Source organism: Capsicum annuum, chromosome 6, assembly GCF_002878395.1.
Source record: "Capsicum annuum cultivar UCD-10X-F1 chromosome 6, UCD10Xv1.1, whole genome shotgun sequence".
NCBI lineage: Eukaryota > Viridiplantae > Streptophyta > Magnoliopsida > Solanales > Solanaceae > Capsicum > Capsicum annuum.
The window spans coordinates 226,388,529-226,415,699 of record NC_061116.1 but is presented as its reverse complement, the minus strand read 5'-3'; the positions used below and the strand labels follow the sequence as shown (position 1 = coordinate 226,415,699).

The 27,171-nt window shown below is 33.6% G+C and overlaps 3 protein-coding genes and 1 pseudogene across 4 annotated transcripts; 1 reads left to right on the top strand and 3 right to left on the bottom strand.

The window, feature by feature from the left end:
- Positions 1 to 6,902, top strand: LOC107873752 (annotated as a pseudogene).
- Positions 6,903 to 7,168: 266 nt separating this feature from the next.
- Positions 7,169 to 8,768, bottom strand: LOC124899398. Its single transcript, XM_047414230.1, has one exon. The coding sequence runs from the start codon at positions 7,946 to 7,948 to the stop codon at positions 7,568 to 7,570; it is 381 nt and encodes a 126-aa protein (XP_047270186.1). The 5' UTR covers positions 7,949 to 8,768; the 3' UTR covers positions 7,169 to 7,567.
- Positions 8,769 to 10,085: 1,317 nt separating this feature from the next.
- Positions 10,086 to 17,142, bottom strand: LOC107875213 (RNA pseudouridine synthase 3, mitochondrial). Of its 2 annotated transcripts, XM_016721822.2 has the most exons (12): positions 16,944 to 17,100; positions 16,082 to 16,162; positions 13,511 to 13,858; positions 12,654 to 12,716; positions 12,340 to 12,498; positions 12,099 to 12,146; positions 11,925 to 12,005; positions 11,608 to 11,724; positions 11,294 to 11,395; positions 11,057 to 11,215; positions 10,360 to 10,542; positions 10,086 to 10,268 (listed from the first exon to the last, which is right to left on the bottom strand). In XM_016721822.2, exons 3-12 carry the CDS (start codon positions 13,835 to 13,837, stop codon positions 10,233 to 10,235), a joined length of 1,275 nt encoding a protein of 424 aa, XP_016577308.1. In that variant the 5' UTR covers positions 13,838 to 13,858; positions 16,082 to 16,162; positions 16,944 to 17,100; the 3' UTR covers positions 10,086 to 10,232. The 2 variants fall into 2 exon arrangements, with proteins under 2 accessions (XP_016577308.1, XP_016577307.1); XM_016721821.2 differs by having other exon boundaries at positions 10,086 to 10,542; positions 16,944 to 17,142.
- Positions 17,143 to 19,114: 1,972 nt separating this feature from the next.
- Positions 19,115 to 20,592, bottom strand: LOC107874547 (protein NETWORKED 3A). Its single transcript, XM_016721312.2, has 2 exons — positions 20,293 to 20,592; positions 19,115 to 20,001 (listed from the first exon to the last, which is right to left on the bottom strand). Exons 1-2 carry the CDS (start codon positions 20,393 to 20,395, stop codon positions 19,319 to 19,321), a joined length of 786 nt encoding a protein of 261 aa, XP_016576798.1. The 5' UTR covers positions 20,396 to 20,592; the 3' UTR covers positions 19,115 to 19,318.
- Between the last annotated feature and the right edge of the window lie 6,579 nt (positions 20,593 to 27,171).

The window sequence follows — 27,171 nt, the reverse complement described above, 5'->3', positions numbered from 1 at the left end:
CAGGAGGAAGCTGATAAACAAAAGTTTTCCCGAAGATCAAAACATGAAGGGCCTTTTGCAAATGCAGATGGGAGGAGCAGTATGAGTGAAACTGGAAAATCTCAATTGACAGCAAATCATTTGGTCTGCAGAAAAAAGGGAAGGGAGTTTTGTTAGATTCAAAGGACCAACAGGTAAGAAAGACTTCTTCTCTCCATTTATTTATTTTTTGATTGACTTATTTCTTGGTGTTGTGGAATATACGGAACAAGGGAAAAGTGGTGTTAGTCGTGTGACTATGTGTGGGTGTGGAGTGGGGTTTGGGAGCGAGGAAACATGAAAGGCTTGCACTTTTTCACTTTTCTATCCCTTTTTTAATTTTTATATCATGATGTTATTATGTGCACACATCAATTTTGTATAAATGGGTGGGTCACTGAGATGGATCTATGATTTTAATAAGTTATCCTAGCACCAGGGGTGGCTTTACAGTGTCGGGTATGGGTTTCCAGGATTTTTTTTCTGGATAGTGCATTTATTTAGAAAAATACATTACACTTATGTAGTATTTACATGTCGAATTCAGTATCAAAACAACTGAATGGTTCCGTGGCAGAAAGGAACACACTGAATCTCTGCTCTTATAATTGGCGAGGGTTCAAAACCCCTTGCACTCAACGTGTTTTTTGTTGGAAAAAACACCACATTGCAGGCCCTTATACTGTGTTATAAGTCCCCTTGCCAGGTTCTTCACTATTCTTCCTCATTTTTTAGATTTTTTGTTTTTTTTTTATTGGTCCTGTTGCTCACCGAGGACATGACCCTAGATAGGAAGGTCTGGAGGGCGCGAATTTTGGCAGAGGATTAGGGCCAGTTTGGGTCGCTAGTGTAGGGAATTACTTGGTGGGGGTTTTATTCCTGTTATGATTCCGCCTTCCGTGTTCCATGTTTTATTACGAATCTGTGTGCTTTCCTCTGCTTTCCTCTGTTTTATATTACTTATGGGTGCCGTATTTATGTTATGTAATCTGCTTCTGTGCTTTACTATGTGTTTGTGTGGTATCTCGTGTGGTATCTCGTGTCTTGAGCCGGGGGTTTATCGGAAACAGCCTTTCTACTTCATCAGAGGTAGAGGTATGGACTGCGTACATCTTACCCCCCCCAGACCCCACTAGGTGGGAATACACTGGGTTTGTTGTTGTTGTTGTTGTTGTTGTCTTGTTGCTAGGTTCTTCACTATTCTTCCTCATTTTTTAATTTTTGTTTTTCTCTTATATTGTGTTATAAATTTTTGTTGTTTTCCAACTATTGTCATGACCCATCTCTTGCAAAAATGATGAATAATATATGTTGTGTTTAAGTGGTTTGTTACTTTTTAAATAAACTAGTTCTTAAGTACATGCATTGCACATGTATGTCAAGTCATGTTGTGTATTGTTTTATAAAATAATATTAATATAACTAGAAATGAAGCTTTGAATAAAACATTTCTCACAAAAATCTTCATCAAATATTTGTTTTGTATGTACGAAACATACCCAAATTTGCAAAGATTGTACCCTTCGGAGATGAGAATATTTTAATCCTGTGAAAAATTAATCAAGCACCTATATCTAATAAATCATATATATGAATTGAAGGCAATGTGGGCTGCCAAACCTTCCATCTGTTGCCATGTTTTCAACTTTTTGCTTTTGGCTTTCTTTTCAATATATTTTGCTGCACGTCAGAACCGCAATATTGTACTTGAGATTGTCTTTTTCTAAGATATGTTCTCTTGGACAAGATGAAAATGACTTCTGATACTTTTACATTCTTCCCTAACATACTTTTTATCCCTCCATTCCCCTATCAATTTCATCCTACTTTATTGAACCCAAGAATTATATTAGTTAGTGCTGTCAAGCTCTTTGATTATATTATGTGCCAAAAATGTTGTTTTCAATTGTTCTCGGTTTTCTTTCCAGGTAGAAACTGGTAGCATTCAAAATTCAGCTTTTCTTAATGCTGTTGTGAAGGTGAATATATCTTATTACATGTCAATGTTCTAATTACGCCAGTTTTTTTGGATGCCTCATCTTCAAATCTCAAGGTGAAGGTGTAGATCATTTGATCATGAAATTTTCGTAAAAAGGGATCCCTGGAAGCTATCAACCTCAGTGCTCATCGTATTCTTAGTTTTCTTAGAAACGGAAATTTGTTAAATAACCTCATGTATCTCTAAAGTCTTGAACTAACAGTTGTGTGACTGGGAATTTATAAGGTGGTTGTTGCCCTTGTCCCACATGAAATTATTTTCTTATCGTTTGATTCTTCCAGTTGGAAGATAATAAAAAATATACTTGAAATATGCTCATATAGCACTTAGAATGGCGTACTCCTCGATAGATGGTCTATCTTACGCAGTTTCAATTTTAGCGTCAATAGGTTTGTCGAAATTGTTTTCAACATGTCCGCAAGTGCACTTGTGAATGGCTTTTAAATGGATTGCATGATAATATTTAATAATGTTAACTCATTTCCCCCCATTCCATTTTTTCTGTGTCAAGGTTTACTGTACACATACTGCTCCAGATTATTCCCTTCCTTGGCAGAAACAAAGACAATATAAAAGTACCGGAAGGTATGCTCTTTCTCATTTCTATCGACTTAAAAATTGTGCAAAACTGCAAATTTCCAATGAAAGGTAGTTCTATAATGCATTTTTTTCTTATATTTCTTACTATATCGGGTAGTCTGTTCCTTGTAAGGGGGTATAACCTACAAGACTGACTTCAGTTTGATTTATACAGTGCTCTCATGATTGCTGATGGGAAGTTCTTGACCAATGCACATTGTGTTCAACATGATACACAGGTACCTTTGAGGTTTTAATCTTCCCTTTATAAGTATACAAATTCTTATTATTATGCCTGTCTCTCCTTTAAATTAAATAAAAGAATGTCTCTAAACAAAAAAAATTGATGTCATGTCAACCAATAATCAGGACAACTATATCCTTCAAATTTTAGGTGATTTTATGAACCTTCAGGTGTGGGTATACGAATTTGATCTTTCCCTCCCATTTTGAACAATGTATCTTGGTTTTCTAAAACTTGGTCTATCCAGTATGTGTATACGAGGTTCCCCTCAAATGTTAATAAAATTATTTACCTTATCAAAAAAAAAATGGTCTATCCACTCAAAGCTGGACCAGAGAAAACATGCATTACTAGATAATTTACGAAAAAAGTACTTCATTTTGTATTTTCTAAAAACATGCAACAGAGTGTGCTTCACCTCTTTTCCGTCCATTTGTGTCGATTAACTTGATTTAGTCATTGTAGTCTGTTCTTTTTAGAAAATACTGTGATTGCTTAATAAGTTTTTTTACCTTCCTCCTTCCTTTATAGCAGGTGAGTTTTCTTTGAAACCAATATCCACTGAGGACGCGTTCCGAAATAGAGCATAATGAATATGGAGATTCATGTTACCGAGTCCAACTAGTCTGGGATTTTTGTGTTATTGATTGATTGAATATGGACTAGGGACTCGAGTTATAGATTTTACATTCTTTCCATATATTGCTATTTTTACAACATTGATTAAAATGCACCATAGATGTGCATGACATGGATATTCTGTTGGTATCTAGTATTCATGTTGCCAGAACATGGAGATATTGTACTATAACCAAATTAATGAACGAGAAAAGGGCAGTATACCAGAATCTTTGACCATATTTAGTTAGTCCGACCTATTTCTGCATTAGCTATTTGATTTTTCATTCTTATGTTGTAAAGTTACTAAAAAATTTTTTTTTTGGATCATTCGCATGCATGCTAGTTTGGAAATGTCACCAAGTCAAATGATATTTGATACATTTTTCCAGGGCGACGTGATTGTTAGCTTTGATGGTGTTCATGTTGGGTGTGAAGGAACAGTGCCATTTCGATCAAGTGAACATATAGCTTTTTGCTATCTCATTAGTCAAAAGTAATATTCAACTACTTTCAAAGAAGTTAAATTTTCCATTAAAAGGCATTGGTATGTTTGACAAACACTTTTTTTCATTACATACTACGTTTGACGAACATTATGCACTTACTGCTCAGTTTGAATGTCAAACTCTGAAACTGTTAGCCTCATGTCATTACTGATTTTTAAGGCAACACTTTTCCCTTTGTCTTTCCCACATAAGTTTTTGCTTCAATCAAATATGCCAAAACTAGCAGGGAATGCTTATCATTTTGTATACTGTGAAGGCTGAATAGTCTGCTTTAGTTTTTTGTCCCAGTGGATCCATTTCCATGATGACTTTGAAATGGATATCAATTAATGCTAATATTTCACTGAATCGTTAATGTCAAACTCCAAACTCTCCCCATCTATATTGCTTAGACTCTTCAAAAATGTTATCGGGTGCATCTCGTATCCTTCAAAAGTAGTGTATTTTTGGAGGATTGAACACGGGTGTGGCAACATTTTTTAAGGAGTCCGAACAACTTAGCTCCCCATCTTCCATGCCATGGTGGTCCTGCATGTTGTTTTATTAAGTATGTTTCCTTTTTGGTATACCCCTTGTATACGGCCAAGATGACCTAGTTATTATCAGTGAAATCTTTTACTTGATCAGATACTTAAGTATGCACATGCTACTGTTAATTTACAAAAATTCTTTTTCCTTTAAGATTCGCTGGTGATTCAGTTGAGGTTGGTATTATACGAGCGGGAGAATTCATGAAAGTTCAAGCAGTTCTAAAGCCACGTGTGCATCTGGTATAAAAAAATGTTACTCCCTTCGTTTGAAAAAGAATGACCTACTTTTCTTTTTAGTCTGTTTCAAAAAGAATGACCCATTTTCCTTTTTGTCAATACTTTAATTTCAACTTTCCACATGGCATGTTTAGGACCACAAGATTAAAGGGCATTTTGGTACATTTAACACAACTTTAATTTAAGGCCACAAGATTCAAAAGTCTTCTTTATTTTCTTAAACTTTGTGTTAAGTCAAAGTAGGTCATTCTTTTTGAAACGGAGGGAGTAGCTGTTTTTTTGTTGACACCACCACTTGAATCTTAGTTTAATTTCTATCGATCTGTTTGCTTTCATCTGAAGGTTCCTTATCACATAGAAGGTGGTCAGCCTTCATACCTAGTAGTTGCAGGCTTGGTGTTTACACCACTATCCATACCACTAATACAGTAAGATTTTCCATAATACCTCGTATTGTTTGGAGCTAGCAATTTGCTAGTTTTCAAGTATGTATTAGTAGTACAAGAGTTCTCTCTCTCTGATAACAACACATTCATATTTTACTTGACAGGGAAGAACGCTGTTGCATTGGGGTAAGTCTTGACCAAATGATGATTGCGCACAATGATTAGAGCTTCTTTTTTGTTTAGTTTTGATAAGTCAATTATTAGAAATACTCTATTGACTTGATTGTTTTCTTTAATTTTATTAGCAAAAACTATTGACCAAGGCTCGACACTCTTCGGCCAAGTTTGAAGGGGAGCAGATTGTTGTACTATCCCAGGTATGTATGGAGTAAGTTTTGGCCTTTGTAAATCAGCTCACAGATATAGCGACTAAAAGATTTATCCTTTCTTCTATTCATTAATGGATATCTCGTGACTTGAGCCGGGGGTCTTTCGGAAACAGCCTTTCTACTTCATCAGAGGTAGAGGTATGGACTGCGTACATCTTACCCCCCCCAGACCCCACCAAGTGGGAATACACTGGGTTTGTTGTTGTTGTTGTTGTTGTCTATTCATTAATGGACTCGAGAATAGGACATACTCATCCCTGGGCCATGGCAGAGGAACAAGACAGTGACATTAACCTAAGGGTTGATGATGGAAGTGGCAGAATGGTTACATGCATTTTAGCCTGCCCATTTATCACCCTTGGGGTTCTAGTCTGCCTTATCACTTGCTCACCCATTTTGTCACCTCTAAATGATTCTGAGGGGTTAATTTACTAAAATAATGCTACATTTCAATGGTTTATTTTGCTTGTAGGTTTTAGCAAATGAAGTAAATATTGGATATGAGGACATGAGCTATGAGCAGGTAAGTTATTTATATTCACTTTGATGTTATAATTACCACCATTTGATTTGTAAACAATAATTAGTGTGAACATCAAACTTCAAATTTAATTACATGTTTTTTCAGTCACATGCCAACTAGCTTGGAATTGAGGCATAGTTGTTGTATGATTCTTCTATGAAGTCTGAAGTTTTTATATACTTGGCAGGTCTTGAAGTTGAATGGCACCCGAATTAAACATTCACCATTTGGCTCATCTAGTGGATTGTAAGTGTAACGTATATAGCTGAGTTCTCTTTTCTCTTTAGCTGAGCAATTAAAGATTTTTCTGTTTGTGCAGCTTCCAAGGGCCAATTTTTAGTGTTTGAATTTGAAGGCAATAATTTGGTTGTTGTGGAAAGGGAGGAAGCCCTGTCTGCCTCAGCTAGTATTCTCAAAGACTACGGCATTCCAAAGATCATCAGATCTTCTGGACCATATATTGATTCCATAGAACAAAGTGAAGCAGCCAATCATGGTGATAGTCCAGTTTCTAATCAGAAGGGAAAAAAACGTTCAGCTGAAATCAACGTGCTGATGGCTATTGGCTGTTGGTGAAATGGAAGTTCCTGGCCCTGCACATGAAGTATGCAGCATTTCTGAGGTTTATTTTTACAGGTGTAGGATGTAATTATCAATTTGTAGGAAATTTTGGGAGTTGAAGTGATCTGAAGGTTTTGTTACCATTCACATAATTCAGTTTTCCTTTTAGTTTTCCCTCCCCACTCCGCGGCCTCTCACCGTGAAACCATATTCTTTGGTCTGAGACCTGTTAAAGGTCAGGAACATATTCTAAATCATTTTTGTATATTACTATTATGTGTTACAGCAGTAAACAAAGTTAAGTCTGAATGTAATGTCTCGACAGTATTTATTTTATTTTATAAAAGAAAAATGGATGGGTAGATAAGTGTGTTGGTTCATTTTTCTCAACTGTACGTGGGCCATATTACATTTCTATGAGCTCGAAAGGTCGTGGACTGTTCTGGCAGCAAACTGTAGAGTGGACCTACCCTACAGCAACCCTCATAAGATTCCAAAGTCCTAAACGTGCTTTGCTTATAGACTTCAAAATACACAATCACCTGCATAATAATTCACATATTAAATGAAATTGACCAGGCAAATTGTTTTTACATTATGTGTAGTCAGTTTGTAGCAAGGTAGTTTCCCTATTTTCGAGTTACTTTATACCATCAGCTTATATATGTCAAGGATTTCTTTTTGTTTTACAGGAGAAGGAGTGTAGAGTCCTAACTAATCAACTATCAAGGGCGGGAAGAATGGTAGAACGGTTTTGTCAGATAGAGAAAATTCCATAGAGTAGGAATGGCAAGAAAAGGCCAGTGAGGAAAAGGACAAACAAGCTCATGTGATTTCTCAACTATTACCATTCACCAATCTTGTCCCATTGCCAATACATTCCAAGCTGTCTTCTTACTAAATACTAGCACATTCTTCTTCTTCATAATCTATCTACCCTTCAATTATAATACCAACTCTGTCATTCCTTTCACCTAAGATAATTCCAATACCTTTACTATTTCTATGCCAAGAAAGGTTTGTCCACTGATGGCTGCTTCTGCTTCCACTTCCACAAAGCCATTCTTCATTCCACTCATGATTTTCTTGATTTCCCAATCTCTTTCTCTTTCTTCTTCTTCTTCTTCTTCACTAGCTAGCCTGCCACCAGCTTCAAGTATTTCAGCTGCACCTGCATTGCTGCCAAATCCACCAACATCTTCACCTCCACTCTCTGCACTTTCTCCGGATATAACTCCTCTGTTTCCTTCACCTGGTGGCTCAGAGCTTGCTCCTAGTGATTCTTCAATACCCACTATTCCTTCAAGTCTCAGCCCACCAAACCCAGATGCTATGGTTGCTCCTGGACCCCTCATGCCATTTCAGCCTTCTGCCTCATTCCCAATTCACTCTGCGATTCCTCCAGCATCGCTTCTTACTGCAATTTTGGTCTTTGCTGTGTAATGCCTGCTGCCTGCATTGCTGGTTCATACTGGACTCAGGATATAGTTTATTGGTTTCACCACACCTCGTTTGTCTATCATGTACTACAGATTTATTTTATTAATTATTTTGCTAATCAGAGTAAATAATCACTAGTGCGATATTAGGCATCATTACTAAGTTGATTGAGATGTACTGCCATTCTTGTATCAGCTAAGAAAGGGGATTATAAATTCAGTTGTCAAAATGATATACTGACATACGCTCTATTCTACATGACCATTTTTTCTATACTAAAAAAGATATGAAGAATCATTTTTGAGGTACAGTACTACCCCAGCAAATGAAGTAGCATAATGAGGTACAGCACTATTGGTTTTAGTATTTAGGAGATGTGCTGAAGGGCTCCCTTCTTTGATGAAATTTTTTTCCTCAGCCCTGTTGTTTTCCTCCCTCGGCAAATCCAAAGCGATATAATTATCTGATTAATTATGTTGAATATTTCATCATCTAGCTCTGCAACAATAGAATGAAGAAAGTTTTGCCATAACAGTAAGGCAATATAAATATTACTAAGGAATCGAATCATTTTCGAATTCGGAAAAGGTAAAAGTATAGCCTCAAAGCAAAAAAGGGTACTATTCCTATCCCTTCATTTCCTCTTCTGTGGGAAGAGCAAAAAGTGGAGTCTTGGTCCCTATTCTACTCCTAACATAATTATTGGGAGAAGCTTATCCAACATTAGACCTAGAGATATTATGTATATATAACACGCGATAGTAGGTTAAATGGACTTTACCGTATAGTTAGGCAATCAATTTTTCATTACAGATTAAAGCAAGATAACAAAAGTATATTGTGGACCACTCTGATGGCTATCAAAATCAGTACGATGCTCTTCCTAGTTGACAATAGAAACAAAAAAAAGAAGTTCAATTTTTCATAACTGATCACTATCTTTAAACGAGCATCGAAAATGATCATATTCCCAAAGTATGACATCAGGGTAAATTTAATCTCAAAGTATGACGAAGGGTATATTTAATCAATTTTTCAAAGTAAAGGAATAAATTTGACCCCAAACTATGACGATGAGGGTAAATTTGACCCCAAAATATGTCGAAGAATATATTTCACCAATTTTTTACAGTAAAGAGGCAAATTTGACCCTTAACTCTTAGTTTTAATAAGCCGCTTGTGATGAGTTGTTGTAGGAGTCCATTGGATCTGCTTTAGGTGATAAATGAAGCCATAAATGAGCCACAATGGGTGAAGAAACAAAGAGAAAACCTGATGTGGACAATGGATTTGAAAGGGTACAAATGAAGCTCTAAAAGCTAGAGAATTTGAGGATTGAAGTCAAAAACTCATCAAGATTGAGATATGTGATGCACTAAAGTCAAGGCTCAACGTTAAAGATCATGTCTGGAAGAGTTGAACCAGTAAAATAGTAGCTTACCGTGATTTGAACGTGCCACGGAGTCAAGGAATAGAAGAAACAAAGTTGGAACAAGTTTAGTCGGCCGCATTAGCAGCGTGGCACAGAGGCTTGGCTCCATTTTATTGAAGAGGCATGCTGCCTAGGTGCCGTGATATCAAAGTGTCATGGAGCTTAGGCTCCGCGATTACAAGGTGTCGCGGACTTGATATTTTCAAGAACAACTTGTGCTACACTATAAATAGGAACTTCCATCTATTCTAATCATTTGTGGATGACTTGGGACTGAAAAATACCCAAGGAAGTCTCCAAATAGAGTTTTTATTCTTCTCTTTTCACTACTTAATTCTTGTATGAGCTACATTAATTTCGTGATTGTAAATTAGATTATGAGTGGCTAAAATCCTCTTTCTAGGATTAAGGCTACGAACATGATTGTTAAGCGTACATTCAAGTTGGTTAATGTTAATTATCGTTTTGGTGGTTCTTATATTATTATACTCACTATTTTATTGATTTGTGACCTTTAAAATATATTTATATTTCTTTTGTGAGCCCGAAAGGAGTAACATTAGATTAGATCATGGAACATAAGGAATGGGTTCTTGCCTTTAAATGAATTAAAGATAAGATTCGCAGTAAGGATGGGAATATATTAAAAGCTTTTACATTGTGTTGTTCAAAGAAGTTGGGGAAACAAGAAGGAAATCTTGTTAATTTTCATACCAAGAAAGAGGACATAAGCTTCCAACTAATTTTCATGTGAGATGGCATTGGGGCTACAAACCGGAGGAGATCTGGTTTTGAGCTATAATCTGCATTTAAACAGTTTCGACTGTGAAGCTCGATAAATTTGGCAATATTTGGGAGCACAAGCTCCCTAGAATGCAGATGTAATAAAGGGACCTTAGACAAGACACTTCCTTTCTGAACATCCAAACCTTCCGGCCTCTTTAATCTATACGGTTTCCCTGTTGTCGGCTCAACATCTACTCTTGGCATCTGCTTCCATTTGCGATGGACAAACCAACCATACTTATAGTCGCCCACAATTGGGGTTCCAAGGGCTTCAGCACAATGAACTCGAAGCTGCAAAGTAACAGAAAACACAATCATTTTTCCCATTCCCCTCCCTTACCAACAAAATAACCACCAGAAATGAAAAATTAGGGCTTCTCAGTTGCAGTTGATCAACCCATGAAATTCATCATTAAATTGGGCATCCAAGGCTGGATAGGCACACAAAATATTACCAGCAGTAAAGCAACATCTTACTCACACTTAATGCTGCCGTTTGTACTGGCATCGTCACTAGTTGAGATGCTTATTATAGAGGAAAAACCTCGCATGCTAGAAATATTACTCATCGTAATACTGATTTATGGAAGCATCTTCATAAGTTCCTCTTTATCCTTTTTGGGTTCATCAAGCAAGTTTTTCTGCTTGGACCTACTAAATGTCCTAACTTAAAATTCAGAAAAAAGCATTATGCATCTCTTACAGAACCACTGCTTTTCACAGGGACCACAACTAAAATATTGAAATGCATCTTTCCACAATTTAAAAAATGAACCCTTTTTATAAAAGAAAAGGGTGCAGGAACCTGATGTTTTCTACTTGTATGAGGGCGCAACTCCATCCATGAGCATCCATTGATCATTGGACCAAGCAGCCGATATGCGGTAACAGCATCCTCAAAAGCTTCTAATCCTGAGTGTTGAGCCAACATGACTCTCTCAGTTCTACCATCATCAAGAAGCACCTACAGTGAATGCACAAGCACAACGGACACTCATTCTACTTGACCAAAACCTGCAACTTAAGCAAGGGAATGGAAAACCTTTGTAAGTGGTGCAGAGATCACGCCTTCCTTCTCCTTGGGGGAACCTATTACCAACGCCCAATACCTCTGATATGTTGACCCACATGCATCATTCCATGCCTGAATGCATAATCAGAGCTTTATGCATCACGAAGACTAACCAGTGAAGTCAAAACAGGTATTCTCACCCACAACAAAATACCAACCCTTCTCCCTTGAAGAAAGAACGGAAGAAAAGCCAAAAGAAAAAAAAAAAGAAAATCCTTCTCAAAAAAAAGGAAAGAAAAGCCAAAAGACAAAAGAAGATGGTGCATAGGTTGAAGACTAAGTACCTTAGACAGGGACTTGGACCTTTTTGTGTTGCTGAACAACAAATGAAGATGGGAAATACTTTCTTCTGTTCTTCCCATTAAATGAAGGCCACTGCTCTCTCTATCAAGACGATGTACCTTGACAAAATATGCAGCAAACTGAACTTAATTCCAAATTGACATCAAAAGCTTAAATCTCCACACACCCCACAATTGCTTCTTCACCAGCAAAAGTAACTCCTATTTTTTTACTAGAGGCACCAGGATATCTTCGGAAATATTAAAAGTAAATAGATCTTTGAAGTTTAATTAATTGCACTTTCGCAATGCTTAGTTACCAGCCTAGGTCCCTCATCATATTCATAAGACAAAGCTGCGGCTGCCAAGGCGTCCATGCTATTATGCACAGGAAGGTTTCCCTGTAATCAGTCAAATAATAATCAGAAATGAAAGCAAAAGGCTGAAGAATGTGGTAGTCGAGATCGCGCTATAAAGAACACCTAAAAACAAACCTTCACAGGCAACTTTGGGGGCTTGTTTAAAACAAGTATGGCGGGGTCCTACAATTTGAACAATTAATAAGTTACAGGAAACAAGAATACCCTTGGTGCATAGTTCCACCCGACAACTATATCAAATGAAATTAAGAAGCAGGAAAAGTAACCACAGTAGTTGTGCCATCTCTAACCACCAGAAATAGTGGAAATCAAATGAAAAACTTGCAGAGAAGAAAACAGATAAACAAAGACATACCTTGTAAAATACAAGCCTTTGCAAGTATGCTATTTCATCAGCATTAGGATACAAAGTGCCACTAGGTATAACATCATATCGTTTTGAGATTCTTGCTTCGGCAACAGATATGGGCACATGAACTCTTGCGCCAACTTCCATGACCTCTGAATGCTTAATCTGTAGATTCAGTGTGAAATTGTAAAACAGGGGAATCCATTGGGAGTGTAGCACAGGGTCCAAAACAAATTGAAGAAGCCCCGTAGCTATTGATATTTGTATTTTCAACATCAGAATAAAGCTTATACTGCTAGGACTCTTGCAAGTATCACCACCTTTCTTAAAAATCTGGTTTGTCCCTCCTTGCTTGTAAATGACTCATTACACTCTAACTGCACCTATAAATTAAAAAAACAAGATAACTGTCGGAATATTCATTTTCATTACAACAAACTAAAGAAAATATAGCCATTAAACCCTTCAAAAGGGTAAGATAAAGGTCATATTCTAAATGTAGGAGAAAAGGTGCAAAACAATGTACATTTAACAGATTTACTCTACCTGATGAAATAAAATTTCTCTTCTGGACGTTGTGATAAAATGAAGTAGTATCCAAGTATTAGAGTAGATAATTTAGCTACGAGGTCTGAACTAGCCAACAACATATATAAAAACTAAGAACAAAAAAATTGCAAGTTAACATAATATAGGATGATGAATAATATGTCATTTATCAACGTTCAAATAAATTTGTCATTTGTTATCCATAACACTGTCCCTTGTGACTTGCATGTTAGAGTGTCTCTACACAATACTTCGTCACAAGCTGTTTGCCAACATTAAACATGTAGCAAATTTTTAATAAAGATGGTCTCTGAGCCAGTTTCCACGCCTTGACTGTTTCTATCAGATATCTGTTATCTCCCACCAGCACAAGTACCGATTAATTCCAGCCAATCAAAACTTGTGATTTCTAGGTGCTTTCTTTTTCATCAAGTGTTCAAATCACCTAGTGCTTTTGCCTTTGTTGGGATTTGAACCCTTACTAGTTGTACAAGGAATCCCTAGGAGAGGAATGTAATTTACTAAAGACAGAAAAACATAAGTACCATGCACTGACTAGGTGGGATTTAATAGAAAAAAATAACATAACAATTCACATAGGAGCAGGAATAGATATAAGAATACTTACGAGGCCCTTAGTAAAATGGGATTGGATAAGCGAGCCTGGTATCTCATCAAAGTAGTATTTGATCCAGCTAATGGCAGTAACATGACAAGATGGTTGATCCGGACCGGTGGGTGCTTTCTTTCCTGGCAAAGGATGGCCGGGAAATGGGGGCAAAGATAATAGCTGACTAGGTTTTGCACCCTCTTTTTGACGGCCCAAATGTGCTATATTGTTGGACACTCGAATCCCAGGTTGACAACGATTTGCTAGTGCAGAACGGCCCACAGATCTGGAATAGCGCCTCACCAGAAATAGTAAGCAACGACTCATATCTTTGTTCCACCTCATCACATCCTAATACCTTAGCATCTGGATTTTAGAAACATTGAGTTAATCCCAGACAAGAGGATGTAGAACAGACCCATCCAAAACAATAGGATGATACAACAGAAATGAGACACACAATTATCATGGTTAGTCACTGAGAAGGACTAATAAAGTTGGGGGTCACACCAAGTATTTAGAAACAATTATCCAACTATGCTATAAATCTAAAAACACTTTAGTGGGATTTATTAGCTTTTTCCACCTTGCAACTCCATGCCTTAAAGAGTTTTACCGGTAGAAGCAGGTCATAGCTATAGGGCGTCCCAATTTTCTCTACGTGCTTAACAAGACAAACGGACAACACAACGGAGAGCAACTATCTTATACCCAAGAAAAATGTCAAATACAATATTTGCTGCATTCTCTAGTCAATTCTCTCCCTCACAAGCTCCGTACCTCCTCCTGCCAAAACAAATTTTTAAAAAAAGTTAAAGCATAATCATGCTCCTGTAGACTAGTTGCTCGGACTCGGGTACAGATGTCCAATATGGGTCCGGATATACAGGTCAAATCCTTCACGGTATCAACTTAAAGATTAGCGGATATGGATCCCTTAGGCATGCTTTCTGAGGATGATCGTAGACGAGATGAGAGTGACAGCTGATATCCTACTGACGGTAGCAACTATTGGTCATCATTCAGACTTGAGAGCAATAATTGCTGCTATGTGTTTAGACAAGATAGGAAGACTTTAACAGATTCCATAGACTTTAACTTCTATATAATCGTAACCTATAGGCATGTTTTCCACTAGAAATCCAAGTACTAATGACTTGGACGTGATAGAAAAAATTGCAAACAGATTTAAGAGTTTGAAAACTCCTTAGAAACAAACACATTATAGATGTTGGAGACGGGATACTAATTAGTCGCGGATCTTGCTTCACATTTTCAAGTCATGAATTCACATTTTAAATGACAACACTAAACCATTTTCAAGTCACTAATTCACATTTCAAGCGACTACACTTAACCATTTTCAAGTCTCTAATTCACCTTTCAAGTAACTACACATAACCATTTTCAAGTAACTAATTCACATTTCAAAATGCTATTTTTAACCATTTACAAGTAACTAATTCACATTTGAAAACACCATACTTAACCATTTTCAAGCCACTATTACAATATTTCAAGTGACTACACTTCACCATTTTAATTTCACTAGTTCGCATTTCAAGTTACTACGCTCAATCATTTTCAAGTCACTACTTCAATATTTAACGTGACTACACTAAACCATTTTCAAGTCACTAATTCGCATTTCAAGTCACTACATTTGCATCATTTACATAACACAAGTTCACATTTTCAAGTTACTACACTTAAACATTTTCAAAACACAAGTTCACATTCTCAAGTCACTACACATAACCATTTTCAAGTAAATAATTCACATTTCAAGTCATTACACCTAACCATTTTCAAGTCATTAGTACACATTTCAAGTCACTATACACAACCATTCTCAAGTCCCTAATTCGTATTTCAAGTTACTAAACTTGACTATTTTCAAAACACAAGTTCACATTCTCAAGTCACTACCCATAACTATTTTCATGTCACTATTACACATTCCAAGTGACTATACTTAACCATTTTCAAGTAACTAATTCACATTTCAAGTAACTACACTTAACCATTTTGAAGTGACTAATTCACATTTCAAGTGACTACACTTAACCATTTTCAAGTAACTAATTCACATTTCTAGTGACTACACTTAACCATTTTCAAGTCGCTAATTCACATTTAAGTCACTATCCTTAAAGTAACTAAACTTAATCATTTTCAAAACACAAATTCACATTTTTAAAGTAACTAATTCATAATTCAAGTAACTAATTCACATTTCACATTACCAACATCACAACTCAAAATAAAATCATTAAACTTTTGTTTATACTATAAATCAAACAATTAAACAGATTTAATAAAGCAAATCAGTAGAGGCGTCCTCTCACACCATATAATCATCACAACCAACATTACATTTCAAAATAAAATTATTAAACTTTAATTTATAGTGTCCACTAACAATTCAATAAATTTAATAAAGCAAATAAACAGAGGCATCACATGTCCCTCTCGCACCATAAAATCATCACAAAACCTATGAATTTAAAGCCTTCTACAACAAATAATCCCACATTAACACTACATCTAAAGACTTCAATATAATAAAATAGAGAGAAATCAACTTACCTTTGCTTGGCCTAAGTTGAAGAGAAAGAGACAAGCGGTCACCGGAAAATTGCAAAGCAACCCTTTTCCTAAGTTCGGGTTCTGTCCAAAAGCAATATCAAATTACTTGCTACTTCACATCAAGCAATAACACCAACCTCTTCAAAAAAGCAACTACATTTAACCATTTTCTAGTAACTAATTCACACCTCAAGTGACTATACTTAACCATTTTCAAGTTACTGGTTCAATATTTCAAGTCATTAAACTTAAACCATTTTCAAAACACAAGTTCACATTCTCAAGTTGCTACACCTAACCATTTCCAAGTAACTAATTCACATTTCAAATGACTACACCTAACCAGTCACTATACTTAGTCATTTTCAAGTCACTAATTTACATTTTCAAATATAATATAAGTCAAACAGTTCAACAAGTATGTACATACATCTCTAATCTCTCCAGGTATTACTTCAAAAATCAGACATAGATAAACACACTAGCAGCTTAACGGCGGTAACAAACAAACCTTAATAGAATCTGCATTAATTTAGCATACTTGAAAACTATATAAAGATGCAATAATCAAAACTTTTTGAAAAATAATAATACTAAAAAAGTTTGCATCCCTAATCATAATAATACCAGAAGCTAGAGTAAAAAGCCACTGTAACAGAAAGTAGTCTGAACGGTTTCATCTCAAGTTAATTAAGATTCCAAGTATATAAGTGCAAAACATCTTTAAATTGAACCTCAAAGAATACTAGTTCAGAATTCAGTTAAATGAACACGCATACTAAGGGCCAAATATTTTCAACAAAATATGACACTTAAAAACAAAAGAGTAAAAAGTAACAAAACCGATTGAGCCCTTACTCACCGGTCGGTCACCTCAAAGTTCACTTGGGCAAACTTCAATGGCAGAGGTCATTCTCAAATTACCGGACCTCCGCTTCCACGTTAACTGTAGTTTCTCCACTTCCGCCAACAAAGTCTAAAAATTGAACAAGAGCAACAACTAACAATAGCAGTTTAATGTAATCAAGATGGGCTGGGTCGGGTCATGACTGGGTTGAGCTGGGTATTATTAAAAAAAAATTGAAAAAATCAACCACAAATAGTTGATTTATTTTTTAAAAAATAATTATTTGAAAAACATCACTTCTTGTCAATTTTTATTAAAAAAATTACTCCTAAATTATATAATGTTTGTAATAACATCCAAATAATTTAATATAATGTGTATATAAATTGGATAATTAGTTATTTTATCATCACATTAACAAGAGTAGTATATTTCCTCAATCATATAATAATATAAATGCATTTGTACATACGATATTATATACCATGTAATACAGAGTATTAATCAGATGAATTATCGATTAATTAGCTTACGTTATTATAACTTCAACAATATATCCTAGTCTACATTAACACGAGTTGTATATTTCCTCAATGGTATGAATTATTATATTAGTCAAAATACTTCAATATATAGATTCAGTTAACTAGCTTTTGATTACTAAGTACATCACGATGCGATATATGCAGCTATTCGATTTACTATCTGATTCGAAATACGTATTATATACATCACATACACGAATATATTATTCCATAATATAACGTATTTCATATATACTCAGATGATTATCGGTTAGTTTATCTTACGTTATTATACCTTCAACAATATATTATTACCTCGATCGATCGTATTACATCAGCGTATTCAATATATAACGTGATACATTTAGTTAGCTTTTGACTATGTACTACGTACATCACTAGATGAAATATACATACATATATATAAATGTAAGTTTTTGACTATTGAAGAGGAGCCTTGGAGTAACTGGTAAAGTTGTTGCCATGTGACCAAGAGGTCACGGGTTCAAGCCTTGGAAACAGCCTCTAGCAGAAATGCAAGGTAAGTCTGTGTACGATACACCCTTGTGGTGGGGTCCTTCCCTGGACACCGCGCATAGTGGTAGCTTTAGTGCACCGGGTTGCCCTAAAGTAAGTTTTTGACTACGTAATACATACATCACTACATGATATATACATATATATGTATATACACACGCGCTATCTACTATCAAATTCTAATACAAACTCTATACATCACATACACAAGTGTATTACCCCCGGACACCGCGCATAGTGGTAGCTTTAGTGCACCGGGTTGCCCTAAAGTAAGTTTTTGACTACGTAATACATACATCACTACATGATATATACATATATATGTATATACACACGCGCTATCTACTATCAAATTCTAATACAAACTCTATACATCACATACACAAGTGTATTACCCCCGCAATGCAACGTTTTTAATACATCGTAATGCAACGTTTTTAATACATACTTTGATGAGTTATCGATTAATTTGATTAGCTTACATTAATATAACTTCAACGTAAAATTTATTATTACTTCAATTGTTTCAAGTCAAAGTATTCAATATATACTTGGATACATCCAGTTAGCCTTTGACTTTTTGCAATACACGAAATACCCACACACATACTTACTATCGACTATCAGGTTCTAAATACGTACAATATACATCATGTATACATGAGTATATATCGACTATCAGGTTCTAAATACGATTAATATCAGGTTCTAAATACGATTAATCTGTTTCCTTCACCTGGTGCCTTAGACCTTGCTCCCAGTGATTCTTCAATACCCACTATTCCTTCAAGTCTCAGCCCACCAAACCCAGATGCTATGGTTGCTCCTGGACGTTTCATGCCATTTCAGCCTTCTGCCTCATTCCCAATTCACTTTGCAATTCCTCTAGCATGGCTTCTTTGTGCAATTCTGGTCTTTGTTGTGTAATGCCTGCTGCATTGCTGGTTCATACTAGATTCTGGGTATAATCTATTGGTTTTACCACACCTCGTTTGTCTATCATGTACTACAGATTTATATTTTTAATTAGTCACTAGTGCGATATTGGCATCATTACTAAGTTAATTGAGATGTATTACCATTCTTGTATCAAATGAGAAGGGATAAAACAATGACTCCTCTTTGTCTAAAAAATTCAAGCTTTGTCATTCTATGTTTGAGGGATTATAAATTCAGTTGTCAAAATGATACTGGCATACGCTATTCTACATGATCATTCTTTCTATACTAAAAAGAATATCAAGAATCATTTTTGAGGTATAGCAAATGAAGTAGTAGTATAATGTTTGAGTATGTCATTCTCACATGCTAGCGAAATTACTATTGGTTTTAGTATTTATGAGATCTGGTGAAGAGCCTCTTCAGAAACCCCTTCTTAGATGCCTTGAGCTCAATGGAAAAATCCCTTTTTGGAGAGGCCTTAGCAACACTCATCCTCAGCCTCTTGTTTTCCTCTCCCAGCAAATCCAAAGCTATGCAAAGCTGTCTGATTGCCTCTTTTTTCTCTTCATCTTTCTGCATTAGAAGCTCCTGATGAACTCGGCTCTCTTCCTTCAGTCGCTCGATTTCTTCATTCAACTTTAGTACCTCATCAGTTTTAAGGCTAAGGCCACTTGATGCTTCTGGTTTCTCCTTCTCGAATTGGATTTGGATTTGGATTTCCTCTTCGTCATTATCAGGATCCTCGATCTCTGATAGATCACAATTAGACTCGGACTCGGGGTCAAAGGATTCTGAATAGCTGTCATAGGATTTCTCCATGGAGCTGATCAGTATCTCCTCTGAATATTTTGTTAAAGGTAATGCAGACGTCCATGCTGCCAAAATGCGCGTCCTGGACGCACACTTGATTTGATCACATCCCTCAGCTAACAACCGATGGGAACGATAAATTCCCTCAACCATGTTAACGAGCTGTGGTCGTTTCTTGAAATACATCTCTGCTCTTTGAGCAAACGTATCTGCATCTTCATTAATTATCTTGAGTATTTCATTTGTCTTCTCATCTAGCTCTGCAACAATACAATTGTACAAGTTATAATAGGTGACTGCAGAAAGTCAGAAACTTTCAAGTTCTTTAACGTGAAGAAAGTTTTGCCATAACAGTAAGGCATGAGAAAGCAATATAAATATTACTAAGGTAAATTACGTTTCAGGAAATTTAGATGCTCTGTGGGAAGAGCAAAAAGTGGAGTCTTGGTCAAAGCAAGTGGCCCTATTCTACTACTGACATAATTGGAAGAAGATCAGGCAAAACATGTCAATGAAAAAGTGAAAATGGTCAGTTATATATATATTCTCACCAGCTAGAGTTGATTGAAGCCATGGCGAGCCATTTTGGATGCTATTCTGGCCATTGTTAGAGCAGCACCAGTATGTTGATAGCTTGTCTGTTGCCACTCCCATTTATATTTGGCTTTTGAACAATCTAACAATAAAAAGATAAACAGATAACGAAGTGAAAGGTGTTGGTAGGTAGATTAAGAATGTTTGAAAGAGCCTCAATTTTAGGCAGTTGGTTTTTGAGGAGTGAAAGAAGGGAATTTATACTATAGGTAGTAGGCTCCTCTCAATATATGGTTGGGTTGGGCCCTAACTATATAACGATTAATTTGGAGCGTCTTTCACTCATTTTATTTATTAAAAATAATAATACGGTGCTTATTATCTGCTACTTCTTTCCCTCTCAAAAAAAAAAAAAGAAATACTATTAGCTGTTTCCCACACATGATGCCGAAATTTAAAATGTCCTATAGACACTCTTTTAACTTTAGGGACAATCGCATGTATGCATCCACTGTACGCTGCGATGCTCAAAGTTAATTTAGATAGGACAAGATATCTTATCCAAATAAAAAAAAGAAAAAGTGATCACAATTTAGAAGGTGACACATCTTTGATTTAATTTCATATAACGTGTTTCACTAGCATGAAATTAATAAAATTTATTATTCCATTCATTTTTGTTTCATGGGTTTTAATTTAAATGCAGGCGAAGTATTAAAGTAGGAGCTGATATAAGATGTGTGGGTGAGCTACGCTAAAAGCTTGTACACGTAGGGTCATTTGATAGAGGGTAAAATATCAATGTAAAATATAGTGTATTAGTAATGCTTGTATTACTTATTCTTGTATTAATTATGCATGTATTATTTCTTATACATTGTTTGATTTGATGTATAAGAAATAATACATCTTACAGAATTTCTATAAAAGAAATGTTTGTTTACAAAAATACCCTTATTTAATTTTGTACACTTTTTTGCAACAAAATTTTTTTGTCATCTCAAATATAATTAGTATTGTTGAACTAGTATATAGAGGTTTCAGATTAATTGCAAGACCTTCGTCTTTGGGCATGAAATATTTTGCTAACGGATTAATATAGTCGAAATAAAAATAAAAATATAAGACGTAAAATTAAGAAATAGTCTAAATTATTTTTTTTAATCTTTTTAAAGACCCTCGAAACAAAGCAAAAATATGTTACAATTATTTAAATCAATTATTCATTGTTATGGATTAAAATAGTTGGGGGGGGGGGGGAGGGAATTGTGAAATGTTTTGAAAAGATTCACTATTGCAAATTAAAATGGCGGGAAAGGAAATAGTGAAATATTTTGAAAGGAAAATTGATGGGTATTAAGGTCATTTAATAAGTTATGCATGTATTAAAGACTTTGCATTACTAATACATAGAAAATGGGTGGTATTAGTAAGACACACCTTAATACACAATAGAGTTGACTAAAAATTATACCAAACAAGGTATTCATAATACACATTAATTAATATATGCATTATTTTTGCTAATACATTCTACCAAACGATACTTTGGTGTAAGGTATAAAGAATAAGCAATATTAGGATTCGTTTAGTGTAAGGTATAAAGAATAAGTAATCAATATTACTATTACTACGTATTATAAGGGAAAATGAGGAGTTTCGTATTATAAGGGAAAATGAGGAGTTTGGTAGTCCTCACATTGATCTTTGATGAATCAAATAGCTAAACATGGCTTCTTTTTCTTTTTTCTTTTTTTCCTTGCATTTTCATTGCCCTGAGGGATTTTGCTTTTCCTTAGTTATTGGTATATTCATGTTAAAGTATAGCAATGTTTTTGTGGATCTATTATTGATTTTTTACTCTCATCAAATATTTATTAATTCGTTTATGTTTTGATTTGATACGAAATTTAAGAAAATGAAGAAGGTTTTTTGAAAATTTTGATCTTAACTTAATACAAAATTAAATTTGTAATAATTCAACTATTATCTTATAGATTTTTCTTATATTATATTCAGTCGTCCAAAAATCTATAATAAATAGGATAACTTAATAAATAATATCTTGTATTTTTTTATTTTTTTTTAACAGACATGAAAAAAAGACAAAAGAATAAATTAAAACGAGGCGGGTAGAGCATTCTTTTAAGGGATGTATAAAGAAAAAATATGACAGGTAAATAGATTAAATGGAGTAATCTATTAATGTTAGTTTAATTATCATTGAATATTCTTATATATCATTATTAAGTTAATTTATACAATGACTCTAAATTAAGGTTATAATTATTATAATATAAATTTGAAGTCATTGAAATATTTTGTTTCAAATAATTCTATAAGATGAAAAAAAATATTGTGAAACTCTTGCCACTAAAATTATGAGAGAAGCTAAAACATCAATAAGTACCAAAATAATTTATTTCTATTTATAAATAAAGAATTACGTATTCACAAATTTATAAAAACATTAATATTTTCTATTCATGATCTTTTTTGAGTCCTAATTATTACATATTTTAAATCAAATTATTTTATAAAATGTCAAATTACTTGTAGCATTTTGGCATATTATAATACTCTGGTAATACTTTCTTCCTCACAAATTATTTTTTTATCTAAGATTATCCAGTTATGTGATTAATTATTTTAATAATTATGAAAACTTATCAACAAGATATGTTTAATAAACCATTTAATTATACCAATTATAAAGTAAAGAAAATAATATAAATTATATTTTTAAATTTAAATTCTTATTTTTATATCTCACTTTGGGCCCGAGCTTAGACTTGAATTTAGGCCCTTTCCAAAATAAGTTTAGAAATAATAAATTATTTTGGTTTTTTTTTTTTGCATATAAATCTACGTATATTCCACTATAGTGGTCTCACTGTAGCAAAATAAGCTTGCTATGATGGGATTGACTAATGTTGACTCCCGCTATAGCGAAAATTTTATAGCAGTTTTCCACCCACTATAGCGGGTGTGGTAACACAGAAACTCGAGATTGCTTTCAGATTTTTTTTTTCGCAATGCACCCTCAAATCATGACATTTCAGACTAACCCCTTTGCGTCATGTTTGATATCGGAGGTTCTACTTATCCAAATTCATTTCTGAAAAATCATACGAATTTTTTATCGTCATGGCTAACATAAAAACATGTAACTTGGAAAAAATTATGTCAATTTAACTTTTAACATGAAATTAAATTTGCAATAATTTTTTACGTTGGAATCTTTTAAAAATCTTATTTAATTTTTCTTTTTTAAATATAAGCACTAAATAGGGAAACTTAATAGACAATATCTTATAGAAAAAAGACATCTTTCCCCCTCAGAACTTGTCCTCTAAACTCACTTTAGCACTTAAACTTAATTTTCGTTTATTTAACTCCGTTAACATCTTTAAAGTGAATTATTTTTCCCCCTAAAAGAAAATACTCCTTTTTTCTTCAATACCTCCCACCCCCCTTCACCTCTCATCCCCACCCCACACACCTACACACCACTCCCCATATCATTTTATTCCCCAATACATCAACAAACGACAACACCCATTTTCTACAATAATTAATTCTTCCATTAACAACCTCAAACATATCCTCCAACAACACTTTCCTCCATTTTTTTTTTCATTTTTTTCCATTAATAAATTCTCCAACGAAGAAATTGAAGACATTAAATTGCTTCATTAATTCAGTTCGAAGAATAACAAAATTGAAAGAATTTTTCGTAACTTTTATTTTTAAAGTTCATTGTTCCTTCTCTATTTTTTATTTATGTTTACATCTTCATGGGTGAATTTGGTGGTTGAAAACTTGAGAAAGTTTGATTGAAGGTTGAGATAGTGTTTAATGGAGAAAAAAATTTTAATTTGATATTTTTGTGATTGTTCTCTAATGGTGTTGATTAAGGAAAATGAAAAAAGAAAATTGAAAGTGGGGATGAGGGTTGGCTGGAAGAAGAGAAAGAAATAGAGGGGTCGAGAACGGGGGTGGGTGATTTGAAAAAAAAAAAAAAAAAAGGGGGGGGGGGGGTGAAGGAAAATTGAATTTGAAGGTGGGGTGGGAGGTTGTTAATGGAGGAAAATTGAAAAACAATGGAGATAGGGTGGATTTGATGGAGGAGGAGAGCTGGTGGGGGGCGGCGAGGGGGGGGGACGTAAAGATGGGGAGGATGGGGGGGGGGGGTGAAAAAGAAAGCAAATGGGGGTGGGGAGTGCACTTTTTATTTAATATATATAAATACGTATATATAAATATAAATATATATATATATATATATATATATATATATATATATAAATATATATTTATATATATATTTATATAAATAAAATAGTATATATATTTGTTATTTTTTTCAAAAAAATATATAAAAATAATGTGGGAGGGTTTATTTATTTTTTAAATAGTAATTTCTTACGTTGCAATGACGTGGCTCCAACGTGGCATTGATGTGTTAAGCGAGTGTAACACACTCTCCGTTGTGAGAGTGATATTCAGTTTTGAGGGGTAAACAATTCACTTTAAAGATGTTAGGGGGTTAAATAAACAGAAGTTAAGTTTAAGTGCTAAAGTGAGTTTGGAGAACAAGTTCAGGGGGAAAAGGATGTCTTTTCTCTATCTTATATTTACTATTTTTCTTAGTGGACATAGAAAAAGTAAATCAATAATTATACTGGGAAGAAAAGTTTATTCTTTAAAGGTTGTGTAAGAAAATAAATATAACAAGTAAATGAGTAGTGTATTACTTAATTCAATTACTATTTAATGTCCTTATTCGTCATTGTTAAGTTAATTTGTGTTAGACTCTAAATTAATGTTCTGATTATTTTAATATAAACTTGAAGTGATAGAAATATTTGTTGTATTAAATAATTTTATAAGAAGAAAAAAAAATTATCAAAATAAATTTATTTTATCTATACTAACAATTCATAAAAGTATTGTATTTTTTTATTTATTATTTTTGTTGAATCATAATTATTTATATACTTATCTTCAAAAAAATTTTATCTTCAAGAATTATTTATATGTCTAATTCTTTGACAATATATTTATTTCTCAAAAACAATATTTCAATTTAAATTATTTAATTATATGATTATGAAATTAAATAATTATGAATACCTATCAAAAAGGCATGTTTAATATTTCATTAAATAAGATTAATCATTAGATAAAAATATGATATAAATTTATGTTTTATTTTTCTATTCTGAATTTGGGTCCGGGCTTAGCACGGGCCTGGATGGAACTAGTATATATATAAAGGAGAATGTTAATCAATCCTATGTGGCATGCTTGAGAGGCTCTAATGCCATTTATCTTTTTTTTTTTGTGATTTTTTGGGTTATTTTTAGTATATTTCTTTCATTTATATGCTATATAAAATGCCTCCAAAAGACACACAACAAATTCTCTTTAATTTGACTTTCTTAAACATCACATAATTATAAATTAGTTATTATCTCTTCACCTTTCAGTCTCTTTTCATATTCACATAAAGTTTTCATTTTTTTTTAATAATTTCTCATTCACTTTAAAAATAAATCAATCAACCAATCTATCTATATATAAAGGAGATTTATAGGCATGCTTATGTGGCATTCCTAATAGGCCAAGAAAAATAATTATCTTTTTTCTCCTTTTTTAATTTTTTTCCTTCATTCTCTTATTAATTAAAAAATTATATCATATTTACTACACCTAATTATAGCTCATGAGTTATAAAAAAACCTCTATCTATTTGTATTCTCACTTAATAACATGTCTTTTCAATTTGTTTTGCCCATTCTTATGATTTGATCAATCTATAAATAACAATAATTTGTAGAATTGTCGGATGTTCATTTTCATTTCTCCTTCTTCTTTTTCTATTAGTATATATCTTTTTCTCCTTTTCAATTTTTTTCACATTATGTTCATCAATCATGTGTTCAATAACTTAAAAGAGGGAACATTAAAGATGTAATTTACAATATGGCTAATGGACCTATTATTTAAAATTTTTTCTTGTGTCATAAGAACCAAACACAAGTTTACCAAGATGAAGAATGAAGCTTGATGGCGGCATAATATTCATCAAAGAGAAAATGACCAAATTAGTTTCGTATAAATTCATCGTCAAGACGAAGATGAACCTATAATGCATCAAGAGATGGTCATATTAGTTCGAAAAAGTAAAATTTTTTGAATGATTTATTAATAAATATAGATGTCCTTATTGTTGCTTATTCTAGTATTTTTAATTAACTATGCCACCAAATACAAGATATATACTCTTCAATAACAAGATTTGATTACAAAGTTTTACACTTTTTGTATACTATTATTTTACTGTTAACATAAAATTTAATTATAATATTATCTTTAAATATACAATCTCTATTTATATATAATTGTGGTATATTAGAATGTATATAGTTCTTTGATTAAAATTTCATTTTTTGTTTGTTTGTTCCTCCCTTTCTATTTTTTTTTAAATTATCTTATGAATTTTTATTCTATTTAATTTGTGTTTCATTGTAAATTTCAAAAATTACTTTGTTAATCCTCTTAATTACACCGCATCTTTTCCCCTTCTCACTATTAATCCTTTTAATAGTAATTTTCTATGATCATAATAATAATCATATTAACAATAATTTTCTATCATCATATATTTAAGGTAAAAAAAAAAAAGAGAAAGAGGGAAGAAAAATTTCTACCAATGAATTTTATGAATTTGTGGCAAAAAAGTTCAATATTGTACTTTTAAAAAAAATATTTTTTAGACTTAGATTTAAAATAAAATAAAAGTTATGAAAGTATCAACAAATTAAAGTTAAATACTTATAAATATCGATAAATAAGGTGATGTAGCATTTTTCTATCACATAAAAAATATA